The following is a 27,790-nucleotide window of genomic DNA, read 5'->3' as shown; positions in this document are numbered from 1 at the left end:
ATATATCTATGTGCAAAGAACTAGGATGTGCCTGGAATTTTAGGTATATGACAAGCATTTCATATGCCTTTTACCACATTTAATCATCAAAACTCTAAGATGCTCTATAATATAGGCCTTCTCTAAACCTCACTTCTTTCATATGCAAAACTGAAATAAGTAATTTGCCCCAAAACCATGAAAATCTCAAATAACAAAACCATTAGATGGTAAGAGTTCAGATTTAATTCCAGGTCACACAGACTCTGGAACCCAAACTATATTATTATGTTAAGTACTACCTGTACACCAAAAATTTAACACTGGATCAATAAAACTCTTTTACTATCCCAGCTACCTTTCTTCTTTTCTTTTTTTCTTTTTCATCCCCCTAATCTTATATTTTTTCTATGATGAACATATTTTACTTTTTTAATACAAAAAAGAATATTTTTTATTTTGAAATATGCTGGGCTTTCCCCCAATTTGGGGGGAAAAAAAACCATTTGCGGCACAGCTTTCAAATTTAGTACATCTTGTTATTCAGTATTATCTACGGAGAAAATAAACCCTCACCCCCACACAATTAATACCAACTTCCTTTGGAAGATATCACAAAAAGCTAATGGACTTCAGCATCAACAGACCTAGTTTAAATTTCATTAAGCAATGACCCTTAAGCAAATTACTTAACTTTTCTAAAAACTCCATTTTATTATTTGTTAAATACTGATAATAATTCTTCTCTCTCGGGATTGTCATAAAGACCATGTTAAAAGTAGAAGTAAAAGATACATAAATATTAAATAAATGCCAATTCCTTAAGAAAGACATATAGACATAAAAACTCTAACTCAATAGTAAGTTGATATGAAAATTATACTATAATTATTTATCTTCTCCGTAGTTCATGGCTCCTTCTCACTTTCAACTTAAATTAAATCAAACTCCCAAATACCCAAGAAAATAAATCCTCCTGCCTTTTGGGAGACCCCAAGCCTAGGAGAAACAGTATGAAACAAACATTTTTACTGTCTCTTCTTTAATAAAGCTGTCCTACTTGACTATTGCTAGGCACTTGGACTAGAAGAGTGCCTAGCATATAGTTGGTTTTGAACACTGAATGAATAAATGTGGACACCTTGGAACACCTAACACTGTCTCTCCAATAATGAGTCTCATTATCACACAGTCTTAAAGCCTTCACACAAAACTGTGGTGCTAATTAATATTCAACAACAATTTTGATTTCAAAAAAGCAATCATGCAGCAAGTTTCATCCAGCTCACTTCCTTGCAACATATTTCCAAAGAAATATACCTAATAACACAAAATCCTGAGATGAATCATAAAGTCATAGAGAACCAGAAAGCTCTTAAACCTTAGTCTAGCTCCCTCACAAGGATTAAAGTTACTTATAGATTTAAAGTATAACCAACAGAATTCTTTTTTTTTTTTTTTTAATTTTTTTTTTTTCAACGTTTATTTATTTTTGGGACAGAGAGAGACAGAGCATGAACGGGGGAGGGGCAGAGAGAGAGGGAGACACAGAATCGGAAACAGGCTCCAGGCTCTGAGCCATCAGCCCAGAGCCCGACGCGGGGCTCAAACTCACGGACCGCGAGATCGTGACCTGGATGAAGTCAGACGCTTAACCGATTGCACCACCCAGGCGCCCCTAGAATTCTTTTTTAAAGGTGTTTAGGGAATGCACTGTTCAGGAATCTTGGAAGTAAATCCTGTAAAATCAAAGTACCTTTTAAAAAAAAAATTAGGTTTCTTGTTAGATAATATATGTTCACTGAAGAGAAACTATAAAACGGCAAAAAGAATAAAATTAACATATCTGAATAACACATTGTAAGTTTAACTAGATTGTAAGTATAATACAGGAGTGTAAGTATAAATATTTTGGAGAATATTCTCAGTTTGGTCACAGTCGATGCAATCAGTGCACATACTCTTTTGCAATGTACTATTTTCACTCATTGTTATTACGAATTTATATCCATACTGGGGTGCCTGAGTGACTAAGTGGGTTAAGTGTCCAACTCTTGATTTCGGCTCAGATCATAACCGCATGGTTAGTAGGCTTGAGTCCTGCCTCTGGCTCAGTGCTTTTAGCACTTGGGATTCTCTCCCTCTTCTCTCTCTCTCTCTCTGTCCCTCCCCTGCTCTCACAGGTGCTCTCTCTCACAAAATAAACTTTAAAAAAATGTGTACTTAAAAAAACTTAAATGTGTACTTAAAAAAATATTTACATCCATGTTAAATATTCTTCTATATCATCATTTTTAATCCTCTTGCATGAATATCATAAGATCATTGAGAAGATTAAATAAATGTAATGTATGGCATGGGGAAGCACTATTTAAGTAATATTATTGTTATTAGTCCCAGGATTAAAATTTCCATAACGATTTATATGTATCTAAATTTGTGAGTCTATCTCAATTTCTTTCCCTAACGTCCCAGAAGTAGAACTTCTGAAATTCTGTCAAACTGCCCTCCAGAAAGAATATACAAACCTATTTTCTTCAGCAACACATCTTTCAAAACCCTTGTCACCAACTATTATGTATCTAATCTTTGTCAATTTAAATGGGGATTAGGGGAACAATTTTTTCTCATTTTATTTTTGTTTTGTCAATTACACTAAAATGAATACTTTCACAGGTTAACTATAATTTCTCCTTATCTGAATTGTTTGTCCAAATATTTTAAAATGAATTACTCCAACATTCATGGTCAGAATAGTCAGATAATTATCTAAAGCATGTTACATACACCACCACTCTACATAAACACATTGATGTTATACACTCAAAAAGGGGAGTTACACACTTTAACTCCATCATATCCCTCAACTTAGTATCTTCCACTAATATTTTAAAAACAAAACACTAGTGCCCAAGGCTAATGGAGAAAAATGGTTCAAATTAAAGTCTTTAAACTACCTAAATATGTAACATATGATATCTCCATTAACCCATTAATTTAAAAGAATAGACACTTAAGTACTAACATGGAAAATGTCCATAATACATTAACAAGTGAAAAAACAGAATAGTTTGTATAGCATGATCCATTTATAATTTACATTATGAAAATAAAATAAGTAGAGTGGGAAGAACAGGGAACCAGTTGCTGTCCTAGGTGCTAGGGACCCGGTACTAAACAAGAAAGGCAAATTTTTTTCCTGCCTTTACAAAACTTACATTCAACCTGGTTATTACTAAGTATCTTGACTTTATTTAGATTCACTTTTAACATTAAGCCACAATGGATTACAACAATAAAATCTAACACACACTACTTTCTGGATTTAACCTTTGTTTTTAAAGTTTATTTTGAGAGAGAAAGAGCACAAGCAGAGGAGGGGCAGAAAGAGAGGGGAGAGAAAGAATCCCAAATGGATTCTGTCAGTGCAGAGCCCAATGGGGAGCTCGAACTCAGGAACCCATGAGATCATGACCCGACCCGAAATCCAGATTCTGACACAACCCACTGAGCCACCCAGGCACCTCACTACTTTCTGTATTTTAGGGCAGTAATTAAAATACAGAAAATTTAGGAAGTTACACACACACAAAATATGCTATCCAGTGTTAATGAAAGAGAAGGAAAAAAGATCTCAAAACTGTTTTTTAAATCTTATTTACACTCAGGAATCTCTTTTCATTACCCAAATTTAAAGCTCAATCGATAATATTATATTAAAAAATTAAGTTGCAGAACATTCAGATATGATCCCAATTTTCTTAAAAAACCATTTGTGGTACATAGAAATGTACACTCGTAACAGACAAATGTCTTGAACTAACTTAGTAGTAATTTCTGGAGATGTGAGTAGAGGGAAAGTGGGCAGAAAAGAATCAAAGAAAACTTTTTTTTACCATACATAGTTGTATACTGTTGGGAGTATTTGTGGTAAAACAGTATCTTTATAAAAATGAAAAATAAAATACCTTTTAAAGTTTCAGTGCCAGAAGAACAAGAGAATTGGTCTCACTGAAAATTTCCCTATGTAACACCTTAATCTCTACCTATATAGAACTGCTTGAATAAAAAACCTGAATGCTATGCAGATATACAAAGCAATAAGAAGAGCTTCATATACTATGAGTAATTTCTAGGATTTCTGTTAAGTAAAAAAATACAAAGTATAAAATAAAGTGGAAGTTGTATCTAAGAAGAGAGAAAGATGAATAAGTACACGTACATTTATTTTTTTAATAGCCAAAAATGAATATAAATGGTTACCCGTAGGGGAGGGAAAGGATAAAAGCTGACTTTCTGATTATACTTTATACTGTAGTTTTGGAACATAAATATTTTACATAATTATAAAACAAAATTTAATCAAAATGAAAATAAGTTACTGCCAAAAATTGACAATAAAATGACCAAAGAAATTATGTATCAAACAAGTGGCTTAATGTCAGAGAGAAGTTATTTCAAATGATTTTAGAAAGGTAATTTGACTGTAAATCCCTAATAAAATCTATATTAAACACAAGAATTCTTAAATTATTTGCAGCAACCATTTTCTACAATAATCTCAAAATAACAACACTAATATGTATATATAAATATAAATCAAGTAATGCACTACTCACAAGATTTTTGGCATAAAACAGCTATAGATATAAAGATTTAAAAAGTCAAAGGCAAAATCTTACAATAGCAACCTCTTACCCTTGAAATGACATCAGATTTGGAAATATTGGTATGAACTCATGGTGTTATTTTCTGAATCATACAACAAGTTCAGCAAAGTTGCAGAATATAACATCAACACAAAAATCAGTTGTATTTTTATATACTAGCAATAAATAATCAGAAAAGGATATTTTCAAACAATTTAGTGTACAACAGGAATAAATTTAACCAGGGAGGTACAAGACTTGAAAACTACAAAACATTACTGAAAGAAATTAAAGAAGAGTAACTAGAAAAACATTCCAGCTCATGGATTAGAAAACATTATTATTATTTTTTTTTAATTTTTTTTTTCAACGTTTATTTATTTTGGGGACAGAGAGAGACAGAGCATGAATGGGGGAGGGGCAGAGAGAGAGGGAGACACAGAATCGGAAGCAGGCTCCAGGCTCCGAGCCATCAGCCCAGAGCCCGACGCGGGGCTCGAACTCACAGACCGCGAGATCATGACCTGGCTGAAGTCGGACGCTTAACCGACTGCGCCACCCAGGCGCCCCGAAAACATTATTATTAATACATCAATACAACCCAAACCAATCTACAGATTCAACACAACCCCTATCCAAACCCCAAAAGGCTTTCTTGCAAAAATGGAGAAGAGGATCCTAAAATACATATGGAATCATGAAGAATTCTGAATAGACAAAATAATCCTTAAAAGTTGGACATTTAAACTTCCCCATTCCAAAATATATTACAAAACTACAGTAATCAGGACAGTGTAGTACTGGCATAAATACTATATATATGTACACACACACATACATATATATAGTATTTATGCCAGTAAATGTGTGTACACACACACATACATATATACACACATACATACATATATCTCGATAGAAGAGAACTGAGAGTCCATGAATAAACCCAGGTATCTATGGGTAACTGATTATCAACAAGGGTGCCAAGACCATTCAATGGGAAAAGAACAGCCTCTTCAACAAATATAACTTGGAAAACTAGACCCTTACCTCACATCATAAATCAAAATTAACTCAAAATGGGTCAGGGACCTAAATGTAAGTAATGACACTATAAAATCCTTAGAAGGAAACATGGGTAATTTTCATAACTGGATTCAGGAGTGCTTTTCCTGGTATAACATGAAAAGCACAAAAAAGAAAGAAATGGATACATTTGACTTCAAAATTTAAAACTTTTGTGCATGAAAGTACACTATCAAGAGAGTGGGGGGAAAAAAAAGACAACTCCTAAAATGGGAGACTGTATTTTCAAATCATGTATCTGATAGGGTCTAGTATACAGAATAAGTATAAATTAATACAGAATAAATATAAAGAATCCTTACAACTCAACAACAAAAAGGCAAACAACCCAATTTAAAAATGGCCAAAGGACTTGAGTGTATACTCCTATAAGAAGATATACAAATGGCCAACAAGCCCATGAAAAGATGCTCAACATCATTAGTTATTAAGAGAATGCAAATCAAAATCACAATGAAGCACCATTTCACATCAACCAGAATGGCCATTATCAAAAAATGGAAAACAAAAGTGCTGGAGAGGTTATAGGAAAAACTGGAACTCTCATTCATACACTGCTGGTGGGAATATAAAATGGTGCAACCACCCTAGGAAACTGGTTGGCAGTTCCTCAATAAATTAAACACAGAATTACCATATGACCCAGCAATTCCACTCCTAGTAAATACCTCCAAAAAACTGACAAGCATTCAAACAAAAACTTACACACAAATGTTCACAGCAACACTATTCACAATAGCCAAAACTCAAATGTCAATCAACTAAACAGATAAACAAAATGTAATTTATCATACAATGAAATATTTTTAAGCCATAAAAAGGAATGAAGTACTGATACATACTGCAACATGGATGAACCTTGAAAACATTATTAAGTGAAAGCCAGTGTACAAAAGGCCAGATATTGTACAAGTCCATTTATATGAACTGTCCAGAACAAGCAAATCCATACAGTCAAAAGCAGATTAGTGCCAGGGTCTGGAGGGAGGGAAGAATGCAGAGTGACTGCTTAATGAATACAAGGGTTCCTTTCGGGGTGTGGAAAATTTCTGGAACAAGATAGTGGTAATGAACACACAACAGTGGGAATGTACTTAATACTGTTGAACTGTACACTTTAAAATGGTTCAAGTGGTCAATTTTATGTGTATTTCACCACAATAAGAAAAATCCAACAAACACACACATCCACAGATATACACCCTAGCTCTGTCCACTAAATGAGCCTAGAAACAACAATCAACCAACACATAGTGACAAATATCCAAATTATGGTCTTTAAATACTAATACTAATAGGAATCAGAATCCCTCAGAGAAATCTAAATTCTGGTTCTGGATCTAAGGCAGGTTATGGATAAGATGAGCCTGAAACATCCTGTATACTAGAAAACAGAATTACCAAAGATTACTGAGGTTATATCTACAGATACAGGAACCAATATGAAGGGGCTCCCACTGACTAAAATGAGACAATTTGAAAACTAAAAAGAAAAACTACAATGGATTAAAACAAACATATTCAAAACCGAGGTTCATATAGACACAAAAAAATTAAGCAATCTCACTGGTCATTGGCTACCCCTATCAAATAGTAAGAAAAGAATCTGCTGTTCCTCAGAATAATCATGTAACCTACTGAAATAAAGCTCTTTTTTTAAGTTTATTTATTTATTTTAGAGAGAGAGCAAGAACAAGCAGGGGACGCTCAGAAAGAGAGAGAGAATAAATACCAAGAAGGCTCCGCACTGAAGTAAAATTACCCCCATTCCACCAGAAGCCAGGTTCAGTCCCCATGAAAAGCTAAGTGGAAAGGGAAAAGAGAAAAGGAAAAATGTGAAAGAAGGAACCTTGTGACTCATTCTCTCCTCTCTATTCTGGTTAGTGACAAAGCAGTGAGGTGCTGCTGGCTGCCCTTTTAAGAATGCCCTGACAAGGACAAAGAGTATTTTACTTATAAGAAAAGGTTTCCCATGAAAATCACTCTGCCTTAAACTGTGAAAAGTGTCTGATGTTCTTTAAGCCCCCAAAGATTTTGGCTGTTTCAAAGCAGTAAATAAAAAGTGAAGAAGGGAGAAGAAACTTTTCATGGGATGGGGAGTGGATAGTTTCTCTCCCCAGCTTCCTCAAATTAGAGAAGAAGGAATCAAAACTGAAGGAAAACGGGGGCGCCTGGGTGGCTCAGTCAGTTAAGTGTCCTACTTCGGCTCAGGTCATGATCTCGTACTCCGTGAGTTTGAGCCCCGCGTTGGGCTCTGCACTGACAGCTCAGAGCCTGGAGCCTGCTTCCCATTCTGCCCTTCCACCGCTCATGGTCTGTCTGTCTGTCTCTCTCTCTCCCCCCTCAAAAAATAAACATTAAAAAAAAAAAACTGAAGGAAAAGAACACAGTATTCTGCTTAACTCCATTCACAGTTAATAGCCTCAGTGGTTTTGAATGGTTCTAAATAGTTATCCAAATGTTCAGAGAGCACCTCAGACCACTTTAACTCTACCGAATGCGACTGCTGACAACCTGATTTGGGGCAGGGGGCGGGAAGGAGAGAAAAAATCTTCACATTCCATAGTACTCTGGTGTGCCCATCACAGTTAAACATTTAATAACCTAATGGCCAATGTAAACCAAACTGCCAATGAATACAAACTAGATAAAAATAGCTTTCAGAAGAAAAATAGGCAGCCTTTAAAAGACTGACAACACAGACATCAGACTGACTTAAAATACAAATCTCACATTAAAAAACAAAAAACCTTTATGGACACTAGGCCAACATCTGCTTATTACAACTAGTATTCACTGATGGGGCGCCTGCCTACGTGGCTCAGTTGGTTTGGTGTACAACTCTGGCTCAGGTCATGATCTGTGGTTTGTGAGTTCCAGCCCCATGTCAGGCTTTGTGCTGACAACTCAGAGCCTGGAGCCTGCTGTGTGTCTCCCCCTCTCTCTGCCCCTGGCCTGCTCATGCTCTGTGTGTGTCTCTCAATAATAAATACATGTTAAAAAAAAAAAAAAAAATTACAACTAGTAGTCACTAAAAGTTTGCCAGATCCCTAATGGGAACTGTAACTGTCTTATAAACTGCATCCAAGATATAATTTCCATTACTTTAAAAAGGTTATCTGAAAAAAATAAATTAATTAAAAATAAAAAGGTTATCTGGTGATGATTTTTTCTTAAAATTTAAAAAAGAAAAAAAAAAAGATTTGGAGGCCTCCTTATGACCACCCTAAATACACATGCCTGTCGGGGCGCCTGGGTGGCGCAGTCGGTTAAGCGTCCGACTTCAGCCAGGTCACGATCTCGCGGTCCGGGAGTTCGAGTCCCGCGTCGGGCTCTGGGCTGATGGCTCAGAGCCTGGAGCCTGTTTCCGATTCTGTGTCTCCCTCTCTCTCTGCCCCTCCCCCGTTCATGCTCTGTCTCTCTCTGTCCCAAAAATAAATAAACGTTCAAAAAAAGAAAATTAAAAAAAAAAAAAAAAAAGAAACAATTTAAAAAAAAAAAAATACACATGCCTGTTAAAAAAAATAAAATACACAGGAGTGCCTGGGTGGCTGAGTCAGTTAAGCATCTGACTCTTGATTTCAGCTCAGGTCATGATCTCAGGGTCGTGAGATCGAGCCCAGTGTTGGGCTCCGTGCTAAGCGTTGAGCCAGCTTAAGATTCTCTCTCCCTCTCTCTCTGTCCCTTTCCCTCTTGTGCGAATGCACACACACTCTCTCAAAATAAATACACTTAAAAAAAATATACAACAGATACAAAGAGGTAACAACCTACACCTAAGCCTTAATTATTATTACTATTAATAATAGCAGCTAAGATTATTATGGGTCAGACACTGTGCCAAGCATCTTACATGCATAATTATCTTCGTTAAGCTTTACAATCTCCAGAAAGGTAGGTAACTGAAATTAGTAACGTCTAAGTTCACTATACCTGATCAAAGAGAGGCTCTGGCCTTATGATGTCAAATATAGATATAAAACTATACATACCTAAAGACAGTATCAAATCTCACTCAAACAGGAGCCTAATTTGTAGAGTATTCTCTAAAATCTTCCCCCCCAGAACATGGAGTTCATCTATGCAAAACAAAGGATGCAGGACATGGTCAACTAGTCAAATTCTTTTTTTCTTCTTCTCTAAATAGGGAAGTATATACTCTTTCCTAGTACTACTGCTAAGTCACCATTTGTAAGTAAAACCAGAAATTCAATACAATCACACGGTAGCATAGCAAAGACAAAAGAGCAAAGATTTAGGAATCAGAGAGATTGGGATCCATTCCAGTTCTGCCCTGTTAGTATCCTCTACCCTCCAGAAGTGCCTTGGGTTCCTTGTCGGTAAAATGGAGACATCACCTAGGGCCTGTGAAGTAATGTTTTTTAAATGCTGGCTCCTTTCCCTTCTCTTCTAAAATAAATGCAAGATCCAAATACCTAAGGCAGAGCTTCCAAAGTGTGATCCAAGGAATACCAGTCCTTCAAGGGATCCTATAAGTTACACTTCCTCAACTTGTCTGGCTATAGAATACTTGTTATAGTATAACACCTATTAGAGTAACTACTGTAGGAAACACTGACCAAAGGAATTTCATATAGGCTAAAAAAAAAAAAAAAAAAAAATTGCTTCACATTCTACGATAGCTCTTTTGGATCTTTATCAACTATCTAGTTCCTGCCGTCATTCTATACAATCAAGCTGGCAAAGAAGTGCCTTCTGGACATATGAATACTCCATTTATTAAGTACTGTGCATTAAAACCCAGATATCCAGGGGCGCCTGGGTGGCGCAGTCGGTTAAGCGTCCGACTTCAGCCAGGTCACGATCTCGCGGTCCGGGAGTTCGAGCCCCGCGTCAGGCTCTGGGTGGATGGCTCGGAGCCTGGAGCCTGTTTCCGATTCTGTGTCTCCCTCTCTCTCTGCCCCTCCCCCGTTCATGCTCTGTCTCTCTCTGTCCCAAAAATAAATAAAAAAAAACGTTGAAAAAAAAAAATTAAAAAAAAAAAAAAACCCAGATATCCTCTTATAAGTATGGTCCAAAAAAATCTAACTACATGAAAAATAGGACTTAATATTTCAAAGTTAACAGAAAACAATTATTTTTCCAATAGTCTTCCAGTTAAAGAATAGAAGTAACAAGGAAGGAAAAGTACATATATCAATTTTAATTTACCAGAATTGTGCGAAAGCCAATTATTACAAACAAAACAGGTACCTGGCCTCACTGGCAGGCACTAAGGCAGGGCAGAGGGTGGGAGCCAACTATACTCTACCTGAATTTTGTATCACCACAGGATTTCATTGTAATCTGACACTTAAAACACTCGTTAACTAAGAAAAGTTCCTCAGAAGCACAGAAAATTTTCTCCAAGTCATGAGAATCTTAAATCAACCTTTTAAATTAACATTTTAGGGGCACCTGGGTGGCACAGTCGGTTAAGCGTCCGACTTCAGCCAGGTCACGATCTCGCGGTCCGGGAGTTCGAGCCCCGCGTCGGGCTCTGGGCTGATGGCTCAGAGCCTGGAGCCTGTTTCCGATTCTGTGTCTCCCTCTCTCTCTGCCCCTCCCCTGTTCATGCTCTGTCTCTCTCTGTCCCAAAAATAAAATAAAAACGTTGAAAAAAAAAAATTTTTTTTAAATAAATTAACATTTTAGTCCCCAAAGCTACAGAAATTCTTCTTTAAAAACAATACAAAACAAAACAATTAGAAACAAACAAACAAACAAACAAAAAGATGATGGGTCGCCTGGGTGGCTCAGTCAGTTAAACGTCCACCTCTTGATTTAGGCTCAGGTCATGATCTCATGGTTTGTGGGTTCTGCACTGAGAGTATGGAGCCTGCTTGGGATTCTATCTCTCCTACTCTCTGCCTCTCTCTCTCTCTCTCTCTCTCTTAAAATAAATAAATAAACTTTAATTTAAAAAAAAGATTATCAATGAATATGTTAAAATTTCATCTCTATACTTAAGACTTTCAATTTTTTTGTTTTTCAACATTCAACATTTATTAAGTGCCAACTTGATAAAGAGAATTTTCATGTTCAAGAATAATATTAAGCAACAACAAAAAATACTGAGACAAGTGAGCAAAGGAAACAATAAGGACAGAAGCAGATAAAGTCTAACACTTCCCTTGAGTCAAACAATGATGTGTTATCTGGGCTCAAAATTAGTGTCTTTAAGTTATCAGAGGTAAGAAGGCTCCATTTCTGCACAATCATTCACATTCTCTTAGGCCAGTAAAGCAGTTAAGAATTAGAGCTCTACCCTAAATAACCTGGACTGGAATATAGGCTCTGCCATCTGCTGCTTCTAAAACTTTGGCAAAAGTTACTTAACCTAATCCTGAATTTCCTTAAAGATAATGAGTTCTGGCTCAAAACTGATTCTGCAATATGGATTTCAACTATAGTTCTTACCCATTTCTTATAGCCACTGTTTTATAGATAGCCTGTATTAATTTTGAAAGCAAAGTATTTGCTATTAAAGTTTCATTACAAAAAAGGATTTAAAATACTTAGTTTACTTGCATGTGATTGACAATTATGTTCTTCTTGGTAAGAAACATCATAAAAAGTAGAAGTTCCTAGGTTACCCATAGAAACCTTAGTTCAATCAATTTCACACAATGTTCCTATTCTCTTTCCAAATTATAAAGGCCATATAGTGTAGCAGTTAAGAGAACAAATTCAAAGTATGGTGACAAAATCTGCTGGCTATGTAAGACTCTCTAAGCCTCAAATTTATTCATTTATAAACTACATTTGCCTTACCAGGTTGTGGTAAAGACTGAATGAGATACAGATAAATTGCTAAGTACAATGCAATGACACAGTAAGTACTCAAAAATTTTTTTCTTTTACTTGAAGTCTAGCGTCCCGAGTTCAACATACTGGACCTATTCTCTACTACCTGTAAGATCCTTAATAAATCAATCATAATATTTATAACTTAGCTTCTTCAGCCATTATATGGAGATAATATTGCCTCAAAGAACTATGAAAGTTAAAGGAAAGGATAGTGCTTGGCATACAGTAAAAATACTTAATGGGTACCCGAATCTAAATTACTCCAGTTCTAAGATCTGGGCTACCATCAATACAGCATCCATGGAAACTCAATACTCATCATTACTATAAACATTGTTCTAATTCTTATACATATACATATATACATATGTATATATGTATATGTATAAGAATTAGAACAATGTTTATATATATATATATATATATATATATATATATATATATATATCACTAACATTTCTCTAACTTCTTTCTCAACCCTCACTCCTCACTTCTCAACCCGTAGCTCTGCTCATCTCTTTCCAAAACTTTAGAAAGTACACAGGCTTTCTCAGGTATATGCGAGAAATAAAAAGATTTTTTTAATCAGGACACTACATTTTTAAACAATATCTTACTCCTAAATTAATGCTGTTAACTGACAAGCTGTACAATTTACACTGATGCTACATGCAAGGCAGTGGAGTCATAGAATCCTCTGCTTCTTGGGATCTTCCTTTTCTAAGGTCCCCAGGAACTGGTCCACCTGCTCCAATTTTAGAAGCCATGACACACACCCTTTATTTTTTACTTGGTACTCACTTTCCACTACAGCAGAAATATAATACTAGAATATTTCTTCTATCCTTTGAAAGTACATAGACACTCTTAAATTTTTCTAAAAACTCACAAGAGGTAAATATATAGAACATTAAGGTCTCAAATGTCTCTAAACAAAGGTTATCCCTGATATTCAACTGAATTGAAATAGAACTATGCTCTGTTCAAAAAAAAAAAAAAAAAAAAAGATCTTTGTGGGTCCCTGTGTGACTCCAAAAAAAAAAAAAAAGAACTATGCTCTGTTCTTTAGTAACTCCTCCTGGACTTCAAGAACGGCATACCAAACAATTGTTACTTACAGAGAAAATAAATCTCTTCCATGTCTAAAAATCATGCCCCAAGCCAGGCAAGCATTTCACAATTAACACAGTGAGTCACAGAGGCAGATACCATGTTGATCAGTAGAATCCAAATTATTATTGTGACAATATGATTTCTCAAAACCAAATAGAGAAGAAAAAGAAGTCCTGTAAAAATTAAAGTTTTCATAAATCCCCACAATACAATTACAATCCATGACGAAAGGGCCTGTTAATATTTACTTTATCTCCTGCAGAATAAGCTACTTGGTGAAAATTTTAAAATTAATTTGTCAGATTTCATTGATCTACATCTTCTCTTCTATCCCCACCCACTCCAAATAAATTCCCAGAAGGTTTGAGGGTACTGTAGGAGCTGGACAGGTTCAAGGTTTTAAAGGTACTATGCTCACCAACCAGTGTGACCTAGCATTCAATTCTTTCATTCATTCAGCTACCCATCCAAAAAGTTCAGAGCCACTCAGTTGCTAAGCACATAGTATAAAGTGTCTACGTCTGTGTCTTTTTCCTTTCCCTGGTATTACGCCTTCATTTTTAAACAAAAATTCCTATTTGACTTTATAAATTAATTTCTTATATCAAAACTTTAATGTTTCTATAAATATCAGTGATAGTTTGGTGACCTGGAAACTCTATACCATATAACTACCATATATGGTATACACGTAACTACCATGATAAATTGCCTTCAACTCAAACATATATTAAGTGACCCAATTTAAAAGGCACTGTGCGGGGCGCCTGGGTGGCGCAGTCGGTTAAGCGTCCGACTTCAGCCAGGTCACGATCTCGCGGTCCGGGAGTTCGAGCCCCGCGTCAGGCTCTGGGCTGATGGCTCAGAGCCTGGAGCCTGTTTCCGATTCTGTGTCTCCCTCTCTCTCTGCCCCTCCCCCGTTCATGCTCTGTCTCTCTCTGTCCCAAAAATAAATAATAAAAAAAAACGTTGAAAAAAAAAAATTTAAAAGGCACTGTGCTCCACATTACAGTAAATACAAAGGTAAATAAAATGCTCCTTTTACTGTACCGGAACTTAAAATCCCCTAGGGTGAGACAAAACAAGTTACCCAGAACGCAAGGCACAATGTAAGAAGGGTGACAGAGAGTGCTACAGGAGTTACATGCAAGCGAATTTCATGCCTTGTGGGGGGTAAGGCATGGAAGAGTAAGTGGTTGGGGTGGCATCTGAAACCCTGAAAGCTGAGTAGGTCTCTGAAACAGCAAGGAGAGAGAATGTATGACAAAGAAGATTTACACTAATAAGATTCCATTGGGACCAGGGACAATCATGGCAATGAAAATATTTAACAAACATACCAGTAAGAATTTCCATATACAATTTTACAGTTGTGCTAAAATATGGGGAAAAACTCATTGCCTCCGATAGCAAGCACCTTTCTGAAGAACATAAATGTCTCAACCTCTTTTAATGTGGTATAAAATTTCAAAATTAACTGAAGACATGACTAAAAACAAAACAAAGCAATAAGACAAATCAATGAAGTGTTTTTAAACCACATACATCTTATCTGTTCCTTGAAAATAAACAGACTAGGGGCGCCTGGGTGGCGCAGTCGGTTAAGCGTCCGACTTCAGCCAGGTCACGATCTCGCGGTCCGTGAGTTCGAGCCCCGCGTCAGGCTCTGGGCTGATGGCTCGGAGCCTGGAGCCTGTTTCCGATTCTGTGTCTCCCTCTCTCTCTGCCCCTCCCCCGTTCATGCTCTGTCTCTCTCTGTCCCAAAAATAAATAAACGTTGAAAAAAAAAAAATTTTTTAAAAGAAAATAAACAGACTATATGATTAAACAGATTGACAACAGTGTTACACAATAACATAATTCTTGGACAAAACTCTAAAGCTACATTGTCCAATACAATAACCAGTAGCAACATGTGGCTACTGAGCACAAAATATGGTTACTTCAAATTAGGATGTGCTATAAGTATAAAATACCCACTAGGCTGTGAAGATTCAGCACCAAGAAAAAAAAAAAAAGAAAAAGAAAAAGAATGTAATGTATCTTATTAGTAAATTTTATATTGATTACATATTGAAATAATATTTTTGATATACTGGGTTATTTAACAATATTAAAATTAAATTCACCTATATCTATTTACTCTTTTTAATGTGTCTCCTAGAAAATTTTATATTACATATGTGACTCACATTTGTGGCTTGCATTATATTTCTATTGAAAAGCTCTGGTTTAAACAATTGCTTAACATTAGTTCTTGAATTAGTCTGTACTTGGCTTTAGGTTATTGCTTCATGTCGGCATGGCAATCACTTGATCATAATGATAGAAGGTAACCGCCCAACATCTATGCCTCAGTGTCTAGATACTGAAAAGATGAGACACATACCAGAAAAGTATGTCGGCCTAACTACTGTTTTGGAGCAAATGTGTAAAAAAACAACCAACTAACAACTTTTCTGGATACATTTACCAAGCAGTTAATTTTGGAGGCACTGCTGGCTGATGTCAGAGACTGTTAAAGGAGTATTCAGCAATACAAAGAAATGGAATGCAGGGAAATACAAGAGTGGACCCTGAAGAGTAATGACGTCAGAATGACAGCTGCATAGCAGGACCCGGAGAACAACCAAGCTTGATGTCAGCAATAAGATGAGGACTCTAGGAAAGGACATTCCAGGAAAATAACAGACGGTGGGGCAGAATCTAGAGAATGCCTGATAAAGTTTGAAGGGGGGGTTGGGGGACAGAAGCGAAATTATGATCATTGCAAACAGGGCAAGAAAAATAATATGGCAACAATGAACTGTAAAAGAAAAAAAATAAAAGTGAATGGAATGTGATTGCCACTTTGGAAACAATTTGATAGTTCCTTAAAATATTAGTTACCAGTTACCATACAACCTAGCAATTCCACTCATAGGTATGTACCCAAAAGATACAAAAATATATATCCACACAAAAACTTGTTCACAAATGTTCACAGAAGTATTATACTAGCCAAAAAGTAGGTTAACAATCCAAATGCCCATCAGTTGATGAATGGATAAACAAATGATGGCATTTCCATACAATGGAATATTATTCAAAAATAAAAAGGAATGAAGTACTGATAAATGCTAGAACACAGATGAACCTAGAAGACATTATATGAAGTAAAAGAAGCCAGTCACAAAAAGTCACATACTATATACCATTCATATGAAATGAGAACAGGCAAATCCATAGAGACAGAAAGTAGGTAAGAAATGGGAGGAAGGAGAATGTGGGCAATGATTACTAATGGGTACTGGGTTTCTTTTTGGGGTGACAAAAGCGTGCTAAAATTAAATTGTGGTGATAGTTTCACAACTCTATGGACATACTAAAAACCACTGTGCATTTTAAATGAATGAATTTTATGGTATGTGAATTATGTCTCAATGAAATCATTTTTATTTTTTTTTTTATTTTTTTTATTTTTTTTTCAACGTTTATTTATTTTTGGGACAGAGAGAGACAGAGCATGAATGGGGGAGGGGCAGAGAGAGAGGGAGACACAGAATCGGAAACAGGCTCCAGGCTCTGAGCCATCAGCCCAGAGCCCGACGCGGGGCTCGAACTCACGGACTGCGAGATCGTGACCTGGCTGAAGTCGGACGCTTAACCGACTGCGCCACCCAGGCGCCCCTGAAATCATTTTTAAAAGGCTTATGTGATCATTGTACACTACTTGTTCCTGCTAAGAATACTGCTTAGTGTCTAGATACTGAGTATTAACCATTTGAGTAATAATTTAAATAATTATTTAACTGAAAATAATGGTATAACTATATTACCATGATAGCAAAAGGGCAGTTAGGATGAGAATAAATAATATCCAAATAATGAGAAAATAACAATATCAAAAAGTAATTTTAATAGCCAAAAGTATGCTAATTAAAAATATGACAGAAACTTATACGGGAAAACAGCCATCACAGTTTTAAGGTTGCCTGTGAGAAACAGAAATGAGAAAGAGAAGACTGACTTCCATAATAAGACTTTCTGCATGATTTGATTTCTTTGGATCATATGAATATATTATTTTATAAAAATTAAAAATTTTTAAAAACAGACTAAGGAGTGCTTGGTTTAGAAGCAGAATGAGACCGTGCGCTCTTAAAGAGGTAAAAGGCACAGGCTTCATTGACACTGACGCACTCTGCGCCTCTGATCTCTCAAGAGAACAGGTTTTTCTCACCTACGATGTTAGAAAAATGGAAAGTTAAAGGAAAAAGTAAATGTTCCTTTGTGTTTTTCTTTACCATGACAAACTACTTCCAGCAAAAAAGATAATACCTACTTGACACTACAGATCATTTCTCAAATACAACAAGAGTAGGAAATATTTTAAATGTGATAGTGTTCACTGGTTATGACTATTAGCATTTTACCTCTTATTGCCAAGAGAAGCACTCTCTCATCTTTCCACTTACTCCCCATCTAACTCACGTTTGGAAAAAATAAGGGTTTAGTAACCTACTAGGATGGAAAACAACAGCAATTTTCTAGAATCATTGATTTAAATTTTATTTTAATTCTAACATTCTTATGGTAAAGCCTGTGTTCATTTAGGTGTATATACACAAAGTATAATTCCATAATAGAAATAACCAGTAAAGAATCAAAATATCTACAGAAGGATACTTAAGAAACTGGAATGCTGACAGTCCCCAGGAAAGGGAACTGGTAGTTAAAAAGCAGGAGTAAGGCAAAGACATCACCGAAAATCTTGAAAATTTTGAATTATATGAGTAAATTCTAACTTTTAAAGCAAAATATGTAAATAAGACAAGCACGTAATTGTCCATCATATGGCATGCAATTAAGTGGTTATTACTATTTATTACATAAATATGACACACACATATATATACATATAATTACAAACTATTATTGAAACCCTACCAACTCAAAGCTTCCCCCTTCCCTTCAGAGTTTAATGAACAGAATGTGAAAACTGAAATTCCGATCGGACAGCTAATGCACCTGCAATACTGGCAGTCTGAAGCCAGGCATAACTCCAGCATCTCAAATTCTTCAGATGCTGCCTCTATAGACTTAAAAATCTAGAAGTAGCAATTTGACTCAGCTCAGTAACTTCAACACAAGTCGTGAAGAAAGTGGTTAATCAATTAAAAAGAATTAACTGACTTTATGGAATAAGGGGAAGTAGAAGGAGTCACATTTTAAGAGATAGGTTAACCTTCCTTGGAAAGAAATCTAAAACACCCAACCTTTTTAGTTATGTTAGCCAATTAAGCCTGTAAGAATTTCTTAGACTTCCAAAAGAGAAAAAAGTACTTTGCCATGATTGTCCTTTTTCTTCAGATCCACAATTAAGATAGTGACCTTTTCAATTCTCATTAATAGGTCTTAACTGTGTTAGTAAAGTTACTCTCTAACAGCTAATCATAACTCATAAGAAAGCTTAAGTAACTGTATGTAGTGCCTTAACTAGAAGATAGCTTCACAGTTACAACGTAACTAATGTCCAATAAACACTTAACTGGTTGTATACACATAAAATCAAATACATATATACACACACACATTTTCATGAAGTTTGCTGCCAACTATTAAAAGGAGGAAGAGAACACTTACAACACTTCACACCCTATAGAAAGAGAGAAAGAAATAATCCTTAAGAATGGATAATTGAGAATCACATTCCAATATTACCTGGAAATATAAATACACCAGATTTACCTACGAACAATCAGTACTTCTCAATAAAAAACAGTTCTCTGAACATTAAAAAAAAAATCAATACTACTTATTTCTCTTTTTTGGCTGGCATTAGCCCGAATATCTCCATTTTCATGTTTGTCTTAAAAAGTTTTCCTGAAATCTTAAAAGCATTTTTTAAGCATTTTTTGAATATAACTATAAATATTTAAGTACTGTATTTGCTACCAGGCACGCCCTGAAACTAATTCAAAAGCAGTACTAATCATGAAAGTCTTATACATACACTGCTAAACTATCAATGAAAGACTATCCTACAAGCAAAAGGCACTCTAGCTTATCTCTGGAATCTGAGTAACAGGCAACAGCAATACAATTCTCTGAAACATATACAATAGAGAGCAACAGCTCTAGAATCAGGATGCCTGGGTTTAAATTCTAGCAAAGCAACTTTTTGCCCAAGTCATCTTGGGTAAATTGCTTCACTTCTCTAAATTTCATTTACCTAACCTATTAAGTAGGGATAATAGTATTAGTTACTTTGTAGAGTTGCTGTAATGATTACAATGAAATACTGCATAGGAGCACATTGGTGGCTCAGTCAGATAAGCATCTGACTTCAGCTCAGGCCATGATCTCATGGTTCTGAGTTTGAGCCCCACATAAGGCTCTGTGCTGACAGCTCAGGGCCTGGAGCCTGCTTCAAATTCTGTGTCTCCCTCTCTCTCTGCCCCTCCCCTGCTCACGCCCTGTCTCTCTCTGTCTCTCAAAAATGAATAAAAATGTTTAAAAAGATGAAAATATTGCATATAAAGAATTTGGCAGAATGCTTATTTAGAACATAGTAAACATTCAATAGGCACATCACATGTCAATCACATTATTATTCATGGCCACTTTCTATTAAAGCAACCTATTTATTTTTAGCTTTAAAAGCCAAGGATTTCACATGACATAATTAATGATAAAACACTGATATTAGTGCTCTATACCAGTGTTACTAATATTTTTGCCTGCCTGCCTACCTACCTCTCTGACTTTAGGGCCTATAAGTGCATTTAAATTTCATCACCATCTAAAATACAAGTTTCTAGAAAAACAGTCCTTTTCAATCAGAAATGTTTACTTTTTATTATTAATTCAAAGGATAATCAAGAAATTAACAACCCCAGAATATGTTGACAAGGGAACATATTAAGGGTTCATCTTTTGTGCCACTGTTGGCTATGGTACCCTGGAGACAAAAGGAAAAGTTGATTTGGCAGAATTAACTACAAAACAACAAAATACATCATTACCTCAATCTGATCAAACCAAAACGCTTCTAAGAAAACTATTCGATAAGAAAATATAAGACTCAACTATTTACAAAGTTTTAACTTGCACACCCTTTGAAAGTAGACCTTTCTCACCAAAACATAAACAAGAGTGGGAAGGGGGACTGTAAACTAAAAACCCAAATCTACAAAGTTTTATCTTTATATTTTTTTATACCAGAAGAAGTACATTACAGACAAAAATATATATTGAAATAATTTACAGAATGCCTATTATGTACTGTGTATTAACTCGTTTTTTAAAACAACAAATGTCCCTTCTTAAAATCAATTTAATGGTAAGAAACTTTTGGAAAAGCAAACTGCTCCTTTAACTCTACTGTCAGTTTTTCTTTGTACTATTCACGCAGGTCTTTATATGAATATACAGTTCTATATTACATTCAACCAATTTCAAAGGCAATTCTTATAACCAAGGAAGATTTGTACAATCCAAAATAGGAGCAAAGGCTGTAACCTCTACTTTAAACCCAGTAAACCATAAAAATACTACCCTTGAAATCATTCAAAATTCCCTTTGAACCACACTCCCCCATCCAAAAATATGCCAGAAAACGAGGCTAAACGTTTCAACAAATTCATTTACTTATGGTGATTATGCTCTTAGTAGAAGAGGATCTGGGAAATCAGGTTGGTCCTGTTAATACTAGCATGTACTCCACACACTCGTGCTCTGTCCGTCCATTCTCCATTGTAGGGTGGAGTATCAAAAGAGACAGCAGACTTATAGCCTGCCTGACCCCATCCCTATCTCACAATCCCATGAGTCTTATTATAAAGTATGAAATAGTAGCATCAGGGTCAGCATATGCCTGTTTCACAGCATTCTCTTTACACACAAAAACACAGCACGTGCAGTCTCAGAATCTGCTGCTGACACCAAGCTTCCCCAGCCTTGCTGTTTCTCCAAAACAGTATCTCACATCTGCAACTTAAGTCCAAAACAAGGAGCAGACAGCACAGGGTGCAAGAACTGATTTTCTATGAACTATACCAGTGATATGAATGTCACCTCATTTTCTCAATGTCATTCACAATCAGCCATTAATAGATGTGTGAATCTCTTGGTTCCCTTGAAGTTTGGTCCTAGTATCTGTGCCTTATAGTCATTTCACAATAGCATTCTACAGATGCATGCATCAAGAGAGCATGCAATTCTTAGATGAAAGTCTTAGTGTTTGAAAAACTCTGGAAAGATCTGGTTGGGAAAGGAATGAAAATTTAATGAAAGTAAAGTTCTAGCTTTCAGTCTCATACACAAGCTCTCTTCCACGTAAACATGGATGATTTAGAAATTGCCTAATTCTGATAACCTAATTTTTAAATGTCACAAGATTACACTCCCTTGGGAATACAGTAACTCTAGGTTGCCACGTAATCTTTGGTTTTAATACTATACGACTAAATACTGCACAATATACAACTTCTATTAATTATTCTTTGACTAAAAAAAAAAAAAAAAACCTGACCTAATTAAGAGATACTCACGTATTTTCCTCTTTCCAAATGTTATACTTAAGCATTAAGCCTACCCAATTAGTTAAATTTGTGCCAAGAGTATACCAAAAGCATTTGTTACTAATATTTTAAACAAAACCACCACAGATAGTCCCTTTCCTTCTCTTTTTTGAATAAAATATCACGTAATTCTACAGAAGGAATTGTATAGCTATTTATGTTTATTTAGTAACACTTGAGTCTGTATGTGAACAAAAAAGAAACACTGGTTTCACCATAGTAAGTAAAAAGCAATATTTCAAATACACAATTTAAATACATGATTCAAACTTAGGATGCAGGCTTAACTCAACCAAAAAGGCAAAAAGCATTTTGTTGTAAAGTCAACTTTTAATTTCTACTGAAGCCTTCACAAACCAAGTAAAGGCTGCTATTATTACTATTATCATTATTTTAAATGCAAGGTTTACCTAAGAATAATCATTATTTATGAAAAACAGGTTTTAAGCATGTTCCAAAGACTAAATTAAAGGCTAGTTAAAATACCTATTTTTACGTCACAATTTAGTCCAAAAAATATTTCCATTGTTTTCCAACAAATTACCATGGAACTATTATAACTAGGGTCAAGTGTGAGGCTTTTGAATCTACATAAAAAATTACTTTCTTTTTTAAGACTTCAATGGAAAGCATTTAAATTAAAACCCTTAGTTTATTGCTCTAAAAAATAAATCCAACATTTTTAGGGGAAGAAATGTTAGAAACTGTGCAATTAATAGGCTGTAAAGTTAAATATCATTGCCAGTAACCAAATGCTGTCTGAACTTCCAGGGAACCTACTGTACATTAAATTATTAAAAAGTGAACTCATCTACCCTCTCATCAAGGCACTTTCTCAACTTTCCCATTACAATCGGCAATATAACTCAGCAGGTCAAGTCTTCCAGACCAACAACATCAGAATTTATTTTTAACTCCTGACTCCTTCCCAAATATTCCCCCCCTTCGATCCAATCCAAAGTCCTGCCAGTTCCTCATTCACACCACCTCTCAAACGTGTTATTTTCATACCATTTTCACATTTTATTTTATATTTTCTCATGATTCACAACATCCCCTACTATCCCCCTAAAAGGGCTCCAATGACTACTGTAAGCCATTAATTTCAGCTGCCCAAATCATCTTCAAATATCTTGTTCAACAACCTAACTCTAACAATCCTAAACTCTCTTGAACCTCAACCAAACTCTTACAGGCCCCCTCTGTCCTCCATCAGCTATCAAAAACACATTTCCCAAATTCTATCTGTTCTTATTTTCCCATTTAAGACCCTTTAATTCAGATTTACCAACTTGCTTTTTAAGTACAAAAATTATCTACCTACCATACAAAAAAATACCATCTCTGTGCCTCTGCCCATTCCTTCCACCTAGAATCCTTTATGCTTCTCTATAAATTCAAGTGACTGCCTCCTTTAACACCTGTCTTAAAACCCATCTCTGCAGGAAGTCTTTCCTCTCCAACCAAGATGCCTCACCCCTGTAGTCTTCATCCCTCTGAACAAAGCATTCTATTTGTATTCATAATCTTGCAGTCACCATGCTATTGTTTTCCTACTTTTTCCCATAAGCTGCCTCTACAACTAAACGATAAGCTTTTGAATCCAAGGACTTCAATTTCTTTATGCATCTCTCTTTTGAACAGGGGTTCCTTAGAACAGTAGCACTAACAAATGTTTAATGATTCCCCTTTCTTCTAAACTGTCCTTAAAGTCAAGTGGTCAAAAACACATTGAACTCCAAGTTTTTAAATGTTAAGTTAAACTATATGGTAATAGAAAATTAAACACTTTGACACACACTTTACAAGAGTTACTCCATCCTCCGTCAACATCCACGCTACAAGGAATTAAGGAGTCATTTTCGAAGAAAATCCCAAAAACAAAATAAAAAGTCCAAAAATTTAACATTATAAGCTATTCTATTTTGAGCTCTGAAATTGATCTAATAAAATAATTACCTAAAACTGATTTTAGTGGATTTTAAACTACACTACCAAGATGAAAAACATACAAACACTCCAGTATCACAAGAGGCTCTTAAGTAGCTATTATAAGATCTGCCTCATCATAGCTGAAAATTACCCCAGAATTTTAAAATATTCCTTTCAAATGACCCCATGAAGTGCTTAGAAAGCTTGATTCTTCCCTGAAAAATGCATCATCAGCTCCCCTCCTCACACACCCTGCATTCTGCACGAGTCACAAAAGTAAATAAATAATAGATAAATAACTTTTAAAAATAATCTGCCATTCAGCTACTACCTTAGACTACCCTGGTTCAGGCAAGTCCAAAAGCCAACATGAATTGAAACCCTGAGTTCAATTAAAAGTGATAATTTTATGTTCCTTAAGGATATAATAAATTTCACATAGGAGCATTTACAGATTTTTTAAAAATCTCAGTTCTTCAGTTCTCTCCTTCTAGGCAACAAAATGGGTTTTCTTTGCCCTCATCTTGTCCCCTTCTTGAGGAATAAGGAAACAATGTAGATATTTTTGTCAAATTCTGGAAGTATGGTTTAAATAAGCTATCACTAAATATGGTTCCACATCCTGGAACACTGGAACTTACTACACCAAACACCTCAAGAACATAGACTTTTTAGCACAAATCTAGGACAAAAGTACAGTCCGGAAACAACCCTGAACACAAGCTCAAAACCATACCAAACACCTCAAGAACATAGACTTTTTAGCACAAATCTAGGACAAAAGTACAGTCCGGAAACAACCCTGAACACAAGCTCAAATATCTCTATTATATCCAGGACGACAGCCTTCAGCAAAACCCATGACAGAAAGGTCTAAATCCATATTCTCATAACTAAACCCATAGTTTTATCTAAATGTGACAGGAAACCAATGCAAGAGTATTTTAAATCGTCCTAGGAAGGGACCCCTGACTTCTAGCTCATTTAACCAGGGCTGAATGCAATGACACCCCAAAACTGAACTTGATGAGTCAGTGACAATTAACATTCAACGTAGTATTTGGCAACATGACAATATAAACCTCAATCAAAACCTGGACCTACTTCCAAGTTACCTTTTGATTAAATGTAAATTACATAGTGGTAACCTGGTAATGTCAAAACGAGGTTAAAAAAACATTAAATCACGTATTCAATTTAAAACAATGCCTGAAGAGATACTACTGCTACTAAGTCTCTACCAGCTCCTACGGACCTTTTCTAAAGGTCCATGCTCGCCTACAAACCTGAATGGTAACTGAATTAAGTTCATCTCTGGATTAAGAACAAACACTTTGTAGTCACACAGGCAAGAAACAATTGTCAGGAGACTGTGACATTTAGTGTTTCTAGGAAGTATACAAAACTATGGTAACACCTAAGACCTGAGCTAACTAAGATATATGCCTCTTTCCAAAAGACATATACTCCGCAAATGTACAAAATGAATGGAATCAAGTCTTGTCCTTCTCTTTATTCAAAAAGATGAGCAAGTAAACACTCATCACTACTTCAACATGGAAATACTCAAGCACTTGATAAAGCGGACTACCAGCAGCACAAAAAGTATAAGAAAACATGTTTCAAACTAAATCATCCAAATAAAAAGCATATTCTCTCAATTCAAGGTTAATGAGACCAGGGGAGGGGGTAAGGGAGGAGAAAAGAGGGAGCAGCCTTATCCTTGACTGAAGATAGGTTTTTGCCCTTTTCCATTACCTCTGATTATTATATCAGGAGGTCCGATATTTTAAGATCCTGGTTATTAAAGGTTTCTTATCTTAAGGATGAGGTGAAGTAGGGGTGTAAAATAAAATCAATACTCACTGCTAACTTTCATGCTGCCAAAAGCTGAAGGCTGCTGCACTGGCTTGCAGCTCTCCGCAAAGGAGGTGGTTCTGGGCCGCCCTGACATGATCACTCTCTTCCCGAATCACCCTCTTTTCCTTCCTTCCTCCTTTTCTTCCTTTTGTTTTATGTTGGGGTGTTAGGTTAATGATAAATGCAGCATTAAGTTCTTCCACAAGAAGGAAAAAAAAATAGACTTCTTCCTCTTGGCTTTTCACTCCTTTTGTACAGCTATAAAAAAACAAGCGATGTTTCTCCTTCAAGACAAATCAGTACGGATATTTAACATATAGATGATTTGGGACTGGGAAAAAAATACAGTTCCTTCCCCTCCCTTTCCTTGGAGGGGAAAAAGGGAGGGGAGAATCTTAAAAAATATATATCACGTGAAACGGGGGCAAATACTTGATTGAAAATAAGTACTTTGAATATTATAATTTCCTCGGGGATTTTTTTTCCGAGTCAATGAAGAAGGGAAGCGGCGGAAGGATCACGAGTCTCACGCTTGAAAAGAAGGGGGGATGGGAAGGAGGGAGAGGGAGGGGGGTGGCTCGGAGATGCGACGGGAAACGCTGCGGCTCCGGCAGCGGCGGGATCCGGCGGGCTGACGGCGGGGGCCCGGCGAACTGGAGGGCGGCGGAGTCTCGAGTCAGTCAGAGGCGGGCGGTGGCGGCGGCTCCTCTTCTCATTGCGCCAGGAGCAGCTGCAGGCGGCGGCTGGATCCAGCGGCCATGGCGGCGGCGGTGGCGGAGGCAGCTCCCTTCAGACCCCAGGCAGCGGATCCTCGACTGCTCCCCATACGCCGGGGACATGGGAACCCGGCAACCGCTTCCGTCCCTCGGGGCCCCCTCCCCCGTCCGCGGCACCAGTGCGGCCGCCCTCCCGCCCCTCGCCTCTGCTCGGTGCCGGCTCAGGAAGTGTCCGCGCTTTGCCCCCAGCCCGGAGCCCTGTCAGCGGCTGCGGGGCCGGCTCCTCCTCGCTTCCTTCCTTCCTTTGTCACTCGGCCCGGGCGGCGGCGGCGGCAGCGGCAGCAGCAGCACAATCCTGCATTCGCCCGGGTCGGGGGCTGTTCTGTGTGAGGAGCGCCGTCTGCGCAGCCGCCTAGCTCTTCCCCACTCCCCCTCCCCCCTCCTACTCGTCCTCCGCCTCCTTCCTCCCCCACCCAGCCTTACACCGCCCAGCGCCCCGCCACCCGCGTAACAGGCGTCTGGGAATCGCCGGCCGAGCCCCGCTCCCGCCCACTTAGGCTACGGTGCCGAAGCCCGAGCGGAGCCAATCACGGACGTCGATTGTTTGTGGCTCCTCCCGGAAAAAGCCGATCGACCTGAGAAACCAATTAGGAAGTGTCGCTGGAAATCCACGCCCAAAAAGCGGAAAATGCCGAAAATAGCCGAACGAAAAGGTGGGTTCTCCTCGTTCAGTGGCTGGCTAGAACAGAAATTCGACAATGGCACCAGTGGCCAATCAAAATCGCCGGCCCTCACGAAAAAGCTTGAAGAGTTAAGGACGGTGAAACCCGGAGTCACTGGTGAAACAGCACGGTCGGGCGCCGCGGCCGCTTTGTAATTGGCCGAAAACTCCGCTGGGAGTGTACCTCCCTCGGTGATTGGCGAAGCGAGGGGGGCTTCCGAGGACAGTCTGGCCAGTCAGAATGTCTCCTCCCTCTCCAGGGTGGAGAGAAGAAGAAAGAAAAGGGAGGGCATCTATAAAGCGCCTTCTCATTGGCCTGAACCCTTGTAGCTGGAGTGGGGGCAAAAGGGAAAAGGAGGG

The 27,790-nt window shown here is 37.1% G+C and overlaps 1 protein-coding gene across 3 annotated transcripts in view; it reads right to left on the bottom strand.

Moving 5' to 3' along the window:
- The window catches only part of GSK3B (glycogen synthase kinase 3 beta), a 199,928-nt gene extending 173,342 nt beyond the window's left edge, over positions 1–26,586 (bottom strand). For all 3 annotated transcript variants that reach the window (XM_047099859.1, XM_047099857.1, XM_047099858.1), the window contains exon 1: positions 26,000–26,586. In XM_047099859.1, the coding sequence (XP_046955815.1) occupies positions 26,000–26,087 (88 nt within the window). In that variant the 5' untranslated portion in view covers positions 26,088–26,586. The remainder of the gene's footprint in view (positions 1–25,999) is intronic.
- Between the last annotated feature and the right edge of the window lie 1,204 nt (positions 26,587–27,790).

This window comes from Lynx rufus, unplaced genomic scaffold (assembly GCF_022079265.1).
Source record: "Lynx rufus isolate CCGP_SWC_20201006 ecotype Redwood Valley unplaced genomic scaffold, mLynRuf1.p SCAF_5, whole genome shotgun sequence".
In the NCBI taxonomy this organism is placed as follows: Eukaryota; Metazoa; Chordata; class Mammalia; order Carnivora; family Felidae; genus Lynx; species Lynx rufus.
Note: the sequence above shows the minus strand (reverse complement) of the source record. Positions and strands in the feature narration are given on the sequence as shown.